General features: G+C 30.5%; 3 protein-coding genes across 4 annotated transcripts in view; 2 read left to right on the plus strand and 1 right to left on the minus strand.

Annotated features, from left to right (window-relative positions):
• Positions 1-171, plus strand: part of LOC108686274 (vacuole membrane protein 1-like) — a 4,204-nt gene extending 4,033 nt beyond the window's left edge. For both annotated transcript variants that reach the window (XM_018191495.1, XM_018191496.1), the window contains one exon: positions 1-171. This exon ends at the window's left edge or, in 1 of these variants, runs on beyond it. In XM_018191495.1, the coding sequence (XP_018046984.1) occupies positions 1-20 (20 nt within the window). In that variant the 3' untranslated portion in view covers positions 21-171.
• Positions 172-1,537: 1,366 nt separating this feature from the next.
• On the plus strand, positions 1,538-4,932 carry LOC108686273 (ribosome biogenesis protein BOP1 homolog). Its single transcript, XM_018191494.1, has 8 exons — positions 1,538-1,696; positions 1,887-2,714; positions 2,818-3,493; positions 3,611-3,820; positions 3,905-4,182; positions 4,251-4,350; positions 4,422-4,617; positions 4,689-4,932. Exons 1-8 carry the CDS (start codon positions 1,601-1,603, stop codon positions 4,840-4,842), a joined length of 2,538 nt encoding a protein of 845 aa, XP_018046983.1. The 5' UTR covers positions 1,538-1,600; the 3' UTR covers positions 4,843-4,932.
• A 491-nt stretch (positions 4,933-5,423) lies between these two features.
• On the minus strand, positions 5,424-7,681 carry LOC108686277. The gene is made up of 3 exons (XM_018191500.1): positions 7,459-7,681; positions 6,906-7,229; positions 5,424-6,816 (listed from the first exon to the last, which is right to left on the minus strand). Exons 1-3 carry the CDS (start codon positions 7,563-7,565, stop codon positions 5,424-5,426), a joined length of 1,824 nt encoding a protein of 607 aa, XP_018046989.1. The 5' UTR covers positions 7,566-7,681.
• Positions 7,682-8,979: the final 1,298 nt, after the last annotated feature.

Consider the following 8,979-nt stretch of genomic DNA (forward strand, 5'->3'; position numbering starts at 1 on the left):
ACAATATCATGGTTGTTTGACAAATTTGTAGCGTTAATGATTTGTTATTTCTTGGTGACAATTGTTCATGCATTAGCACGAAATCATCATCGTAGACGAACTAAGCCCGCTATTGATTAAAACTTATAAAAGACATAAGATGAATAGCTAGACATATGAAATTAGTTCCACTCTGCAACATATTTATATATAGATAAATATAATTTCCCTTTTTAACAAAATAAGAAAAATAAGAGAATGCAAGAAATGTGTCAAAATTTCACATAATTTCAGTATTGAAGAATTTTGTACATGACAACATTAAGCAACTTTATTTTCTTTTTTTTCTGAATATATGTTCATATTGTTACAATACTTTGTAAAACTATCTGTTGTATGAATATCCTGTTATATAGATGTGCGTGTGCGCTCGTGTATGAGTGTGTGTGCGTGTGTGTATATAAACACCGAATCTTTTATAAACAAGATTTATGTACAGTGCATGAAACAAATATCTAATGATATTTTGCAACTTTCTTGCACAATCAATTCAAGCTTCTGCGCATTACATCGATAGCACGGATTGAATTAAGACATTGCGAGTGATAAAAAAATACTGTAATCAATAAAACTAGTATAGCCAAATAAGTTTTATATACGCGTTTTAAGCACACATAAGAGTGACAAATTTTAAATTCAATCCATTTTTCGCATTAATAAAAGAATATGTAATAAATGACTGATACATGAAACGAATAAATTATTAAGAATATAAAACAATAAATTGTTAAGAATAAAAAATTCTTAACAATAAATTATTAAGAATTAAATAATGCAATAAAAAGGTGTGTTAATTTGTTATTGTGAAACAAAATTTTTTTTGTAAAATATAAATATTGTAAAGAAGAAAATAATTCGTAAAAAATTTGACTTAATTTTTTTTAGCTCTGAATTTTAAAAATTTTTGAAAATTTAAATTTTGGTATTCTCGTTTTTATATTTGAGTCTCTGTGTAGTCTCTGATTAACTTAATCGATCGATTATTATATTTACTTAAATTATATTTACTAGGAACTTAGCATTTGCTGTTCATAAAAATGCTGAACACCAATCACGGTTGACACTTCAGGCGACTTTTACACACCTTGCGAACAAAAGGAATAAGGAATTAGGAATAAAGAATAAACAATTTCAACCTATCAGAAATCGTGTATTCCGATGTATCCGATTTCTGATAGGTTAAAATTGTTTATTCTGGTTATGTTCCGATAGCTATGTCGAAAATATTCTTTTTAGAGTTACAAGATTGATAGTGCGGTAAGGATATGTCCACACAAACTTGCATAGCCATTAGCCGCATAAACGTATATATAAAGAAAATTATTCAATCATTTTAAGTTCATCTTTATAGGAGAAATACGATTGGATAATTTTCTTTATGCATACGTATTGGCTCGTATTTCCTGTTGTCTGTGCCTATTGTGTATTTAAGCCTTAAGATAGCCAACAGATTGCGCATGTGCCAATAGATAGCGTATCTTCAGTGCTTCATTGTGCTTTATGCACGTGATTGTACCTAACCTTATACGGTGTATTAAAATTGTATTTAATTTTGAAGAAAATGGGACAGAAAAAAGTTTCGAAGAGGAAATATGTTAATTCGAAATTAAAAGAAAATAAAAATGAAACTAAAAAGGATGTTTCACATAACGCAAAGGTATTGTTTATTATATTACTTATTTCTGTATATTCTCTTGTTTATTTTTTTTATCTATCTAATTCAATAATATTATATTAATGTAATTATTACGTATATGTAATTATTATATTAATATTAATGTAATTATTAATGTAACATATTATAATGAAATATTAAATAATATATTATATGTTTCCTAATTACTTAGAATTCTGATATGGAAGATTTGATAGCAGCTCAAATTAATGTTGACGAAGATGCTACAGATGATGAAGTAGAAGACATAGTTATATCTAATTCGGATGAAGTAGAACAAGACGAAGTTATATTTGATTCAGATGAAGAAATAGAACAAGACGAAGGTATATTTGATTCAGATCAAGATAACGATGATTCGGATAGCGATAATTTGGATGAAGATAGTGATAATTCGGATGAAGATAACAATGATTCAGATGAAGATAACGATGATTCAGAAGATATTGAGTCAGAAAATAGTTATGAAGAAGTACAAGAAGATTCACTAATTAAATCAAAAGATGACAAATTAAAAAATAAGAGTAAAAATAAAAAACTTTTAACATTTAAAGACAAGACATCGACAAGAGAAACTATACCAGTAATTAACAAATTAAGAAATAATAAAAATAACAAGAATTTTGATAAAGCACAAATGCATAAAGATGAAGCACATAATGAACAAAAAACTAACATACCTACTGCAAATGATGAAGATGAATATGTATATGATAGTTCTGATGAAGAAGATATTCGTAACACAATTGGGAATGTACCATTAAAATGGTATAATGAATATGATCACGTTGGATATGATTGGGAAGCTAAGAAAATTCCTAAACCTGAAAAGGGTGATGAATTAGATAATTTTTTGAAAAGAATGGAGGATCCTAACTTTTGGAGAACTATAAAAGATTCTCAAACTGGTCAGGATGTTGTACTGAGCGAAGCAGATATAGATTTAATTGTAAGAATCCAAAAGCAGAAAATTCCTGATGTTCAATTTGATGAATATGCGGTGAGTTATTGATAATATATTATTTATAATAATTCAATTCATAGATTATTGTATGCTATGTAAGAATGTGGTTTTAATTACTTTTATTTGTTATGAATTGTAGCCATGGGTAGATTGGTTTACTTCTGAAGTAATGAAAACGCCACTTCGTAAATTCCCAGAGCATAAACGTTCTTTCTTACCATCTAAGAATGAAGCTAGAAAAGTATCCAAATTAGTACATGCTCTTAAGATGGGTTGGATGAAGTCTTCTGCCCAAATGCAGAAAGAAAGAGAAAAAAATAAAGGACCACAGTTTTATATGTTGTGGCAGTCTGATGATCAAGCAGAAGAAATGCGTAGAATTCATAAGCATATTCCAGCACCCAAAAGACATTTACCTGGCCATGCGGAGAGTTACAATCCTCCACCAGAATATCTATTTGACAACAAAGAACTTAAAGAATGGAATAAATTAAAGGCAACTCCATGGAAGAGGAAATTACATTTTATACCACAGAAATTTAATTCTCTTCGAGAAGTACCTGCATTTCCAAAATATGTCAAAGAAAGATTTCAAAGGTGTTTAGATCTGTATCTGTGTTCTAGATCATTAAAGATGAGATTAACAATAGAGCCTGAAGTCTTGGTTCCACAATTGCCTAGTCCAAAGGACTTACAACCATTCCCTACAACCATGTTTATGGTATTTAAAGGACATACAGATATGGTCAGAAGTATTACTGTAGAACCAGAGGGTCAATTTATTGCATCTGGTGGGGATGATATGTTATTGAAGAGTGAGTTATTTAGTGTATCACGCATATATTTGCATATTATTAATTTATGTATTGTATGTACAATTGTAAATTTCTCTCATTTTACATGTAGTTTAATATAAATTGTTATTTTAACAGTATGGGAAGTGAATACAAGCAGGTGTTTGAAAACAGTTCCTTGTGGTGGTGTCATTCGAAGTGTTGTCTGGCGTCCAAACCAAGCTATGTCATTGATAGCAGTTGCAGCTGACAAAAAAGTACTTTTGATAAATCCTGGAGTTGGAGATAATCTCATTACCAGCAAAACTGATCAACTTTTAGAGATAATACCACAAAGTGAAATAATAGGTAGGTATTATTAATTAAAATTATCAAATTATTTATTATGAAGGTAATTTTCAAATATAACTGATATACTTCATGATGTATTAGTGAGTGACAGGGTTCAAAGTGCAGTACAGTGGGAGCAAGTGAAAGGTGATCATTGGAATAATGGAGTTAGGATAATTCTGAATCATTTTAAAACTGTAAAACAAGTAACATGGCATGGAAAAGGAGATTATTTTGCTACTGTCATGCCAGATGGTCAAAATAGATCAGTTTTGATTAATCAGCTATCAAAACGAAGATCTCAATTACCTTTTAATAAATCAAAAGGATTAATACAATGTGTGTTATTTCATCCGATTAAACCATATTTATTTGTTGCAGTAAGTATTAGCAATTGAAATATACAGTAGTATTAATATTTCAATTTTATGTAAATTATCTTTTCCAGACACAAAGAAATGTAAGAGTATACGATCTTGTACAACAAGTAATGGTTAAAAAATTGTTGTCCAATTCACAATGGATATCGTCAATGGATATTCACCCAGGTAAGTTATTATACGTTTTATTGTGGATTATGTTTAAACCATATAATCATCATTGTGCTATGAATTTTTAGGAGGTGATAATGTCTTGGTAGGGACATATGATCGCAAAATGCTTTGGTTCGATTTAGATTTCAGTAAAGAGCCTTATCAAACATTGCGATTACATGGAACTGGCATACGCGCCGTAGCATTTCACAAACGATATCCTCTGTTTGCTTCTGGAGCTGACGATAGGGCACTAATTGTATCTCATGGAATGGTGTACAAGTAAAATATCTCTGTATACTCATTGGCATATTTAATTTTATACATATATGACTTATATTTTTTTTTTCCAGTGATCTTTTACAAAATCCATTAATTGTGCCATTGAAAAGATTGTGTAATCACGAATCATATAATGATTTCGGTATTTTGGATGTCATATTTCATCCTATTGAACCATGGGTATTTTCCGCTGGTGCCGACTTTACTATAAGAATGTATACATAAATGCATGTCAGAATACTTTATAGGTCATTACCACTGTGAAAAAATTCATTTGTCATATTTTTCCCCAATTTTAAAATAAAATACATATCTATTTTTTGTGCACTTTTTTACTTCGTATAAATTTCCTTTGTAATAAATATAATTACATAAATTGTAATTGCACATAATAACAAAATGTAGGAACTTATATACTTGCATTAAAATTATATTGGATTGCCCGGAAAGTTCGTGCCGACTAACCTATATAATTTAATAAATGTATACTAAAATTAAATTTTCTGCGTTTCAATTTTTCTTCAACATCGGCACGAACTTTCCGGACAACCCAATACTTAAATATGAGACATTTTATTAAACTTCATTTTTTTATAACAAATGCCCTATCAGTTAAATATATAGTTATTACAAAAAGATTAAATTATTTTACAAATGTCTACTGTTCTTGTAAAATAATTAAAATGTAAAAGTAAATAAATAACAATTGTGCTAATTTATATGCTAAATTGTGACACACTGATGGAATTTTTCTTCCTTCCCTAATATGTTTATATCCTATTTTTTAAATTGATTATTATAACATATTAAGATAAAGGAGAATGTCCCAAACATTGCCATTCGGGTTCGCCGCAATCACAGGTGCGACCCGCATGTCGAACTTGGAATACAGTAACGATACCTCTGCTATCGTCAAATCTACATGTAATGTGCAGATCATGTATTAAAAAAGTATAGAATTGATTACCTCCCCATCTTTGCCTTAAATACACTGACCTAGGATCTTCCCTTAGTACATTTTCTATAGCTTGTTTTTGCTCGTCAACTTTATCATCTAAAATTTCATTTAGTTGCATCAAAGCGCGTTCGTTGAAAATTACGGATAATGTTGCTGTACGAGGTTGCGAAATCCAATCTGGTATTCTTATATCAGAAAAATTACTCTCTGTTGCTACATTCATTGATGTAGATGATATAGCTGTTGCAGCGTGAATATCCGGTAAAGTGCGCGAGGGTGTCAAAATTTGAGACTCGAGTCCTTCTTCTCCATCGGGTGCTTCGCGTATTCCCATTCTCACAGGAGAATTATCGACTCTCGCATGTAATACATGACGATTGACTAAATCTATATCGGTACCGCACACCATATTTGGTCCATCTGCTCCATCCAATAATCTAGAATTACGTAATGTCTGATTTTCAGTATAATTAATTTCATTATCGTTATCTCTTTCTATTCGCGTTGAATCTGTATTACTGGAATTATTTATATCTATTCTATGTACTCTATTATTTAAATCTCTAATAGAATCTATTTGTGATTCGGCTATTAAAGTTGCATTTTGTTCGACAGATGGATTCAAGTCTGATCTTGTGTTAGATGCTCTATTTTGAATAAAATATGCTCCTCTATGCACATCTACATTAACGTCATTTTGTAACCAAGTGTTAGCATGAGCTTCTGTCAATTGAGAAGATTGTTGTCTCGCAATATCATAGTCATTGAGATTAGGATAAGCTTGAAATTCTTCTGCTTGGAGTCTCAAAGCTATTTCCTCGTCTCTAGAAATATCAAGCTCAGTCTGTTCGTCATTGTTGACGTCCGTATCATTATTAAAAGAGTCAACTGATTGGTCTTCGCTCAAGTTGAGAGTTTCTTCCATATTGTAAAACACATCTGAGACATTGACGTTATTTTCTCTTAATCTATTGCCTAGTTTTTCGATATGTAATGGACTATCATATTGTGGTATATATGGTTTTATATCCAATACAGGAGTCTGATTAATCATGTCGACTCCTTCAAAATAAATTGTATGATTTTCAATTTTTAGTATCTTAACCAGACTAAGACCAATAGGGCATGGTCGATGTGGAGAACGTGTAGAAAAAACACCTGTTCTTATTCCATTCAATCTCGGTGGTGCTACCTTTGCACGAGTGTGTGTCGAATCGTTTCTATGAAAGTGAAATAAAATCCTATTGGAAAGAAAAAGCAAAGAATATTATTTAAGATTTTATTAAAAACATTAAAATTATACTGTTTTAAAGAATTATAGTTCTTTTACCACATATGGGAAAAATCTTGCAAGCCTTGTAAGGCATGATCTGGATTGGTAAATATAGAATTGTAAAGTGTCAACTTTCCTGGTACTCTTCCACATATGCCAGGTTGTCTAGGAGTTGCCCTTTTATTTGGAAACCAGGTAGAAATAACACCGATAGGTTTTAATTTAAGAACATCTTGATCTTTACTTGTGCCAGGTTTTGCTTCTTCTGAAGATATTAGTTTAGACTGTGATAGGATTCCTCCATGTTTTTGTAATTCCAACAAACGTTTGATATTATCAACATCTTTATCAAGTATATACCTCAAACTTTTTACTTGTTGTCTGCAATATTAAATCAAACTATTTTTTACAAAGTTTCTTTAGTAAATTGGAATTTGCAGCATTGTAATTATATTATCTTTTTATTCAATGTAATATCATAATTAGTATTTCATATTACAATATTTTATATTAAATGTAAGATACGCGACTATATGAATATTATATTTTTAAAAAAGTTAAGAAAAAATGATGTTATATGCTCAAAATGAAGAAATTTTTATGACAGTACCTCAAATTATTAATCTCTTGCCTAGCTGTATTCAATTGACCGAGCAAATAATCGGCACTTATACTAGAATTTCGGCAACTCAAATCCATATTCGTTGTCGCTCGCATTTACACGATATTATTCAATATTTACTATTCAATTATTCCCTTCTGTAATAACAGATACTTTATTGGGTACGGATAACCCCTACGTTGCCTATGGAGTTTCTGCCATTGCTACCTGCCCATTGTTCCGTGTATTTCAGAGGCATCGGAAGTTCAATTAATTTTCAATTTCCGGATTCTGAGGTAAGGCGCAACAGTATCATGGTTTCTAAGGCTACATTTTCATGCTGACACTCGACGCTCGATTCGAAACAAGTCACGTGATCAAAATTGACGAATATCAAGCATCATAGCCGCAACACAAATCTCGCATAGTTGATTTTAGATTAGTTGATTCGTTTATGCACTATGCGTTATGCATCATGCAAAAGGCTGTAACACAGACTTTTGCATGATGTATAACGCATAGTGCATAAACGAATCAACTAATCAGAATGGAAAAGAAGAATTTCGATTGGTTGATTTCTTTATGCATTAGCGTTATGCAAGAGTCTGTGCTGCGGCCATAGCATAATGCATAGTGCATAAGGGAATCAATCGATCGAAATTCTTTTTTTCTATAAAATGGGAGGAAAGGAAAAATTCTGATTAGTTGATTCGCTTATGCACTGTACATGCGTTATGCAAAAGTTTATAGTTTGTTCGCGTCGCATACTTCAAATTAATCCAGAGAGCATTTTGGATCACAAGTAAGATGGCGGTTGGAACAGTTGCATTTATGTGCTCCAATGTTCAGTGACACGAACGGATTTAGGACAAGTGAACATGTCATCTAATCTAATCCGTCAGATAACCACTCGAACATCAGATATGTGCCTCGTTTCATTTTGAGTATTTTGTGTTATCTCGATTATTTGAAAAGTGTTTTTATATAAAATAAATGCGTTTTTAATAAATAAAAAAGTTATAAATTAAAATATCAAGACTTTTTTAAAAAATGAGCAAATGTAGTTAACTAATAAAATTCGTTTTTCACATTTATCACATTCGTATAACGCTATAAATTTCAAACATTTCGACTTACAAAGTCTTCATCAATGATTATAAAGAAAACATATTTATGTAACCTCATCCAATGTCAACAAACTAACATATAATATACATAATAAAAATTATCGCTCCAGGCTAATCTTATTTAGTTATTCCTGCGTTAAGATATTACGGATCGAAATAAATATCAAGTCAGAAGTTTGAAAATCCATAATTGTAAAATTGTGTTTAACTGATTCTTCGATTGTTATATGAGAATCAGCTCAGTCAACAATTTCATATAAAACGTCATTCCGAACGAAAATTTCTTCAACTATTCTATTACAATATATTCTGTACAATTAAATCAAATCAATTTCTGATTAAAAAATTATTATATTTAATTCAATATTGATGAGAATTTATTTTTCACTTACGTTAATTCATA

Source organism: Atta colombica, unplaced genomic scaffold, assembly GCF_001594045.1.
Source record: "Atta colombica isolate Treedump-2 unplaced genomic scaffold, Acol1.0 scaffold172, whole genome shotgun sequence".
NCBI classification, from domain to species: Eukaryota; Metazoa; Arthropoda; class Insecta; order Hymenoptera; family Formicidae; genus Atta; species Atta colombica.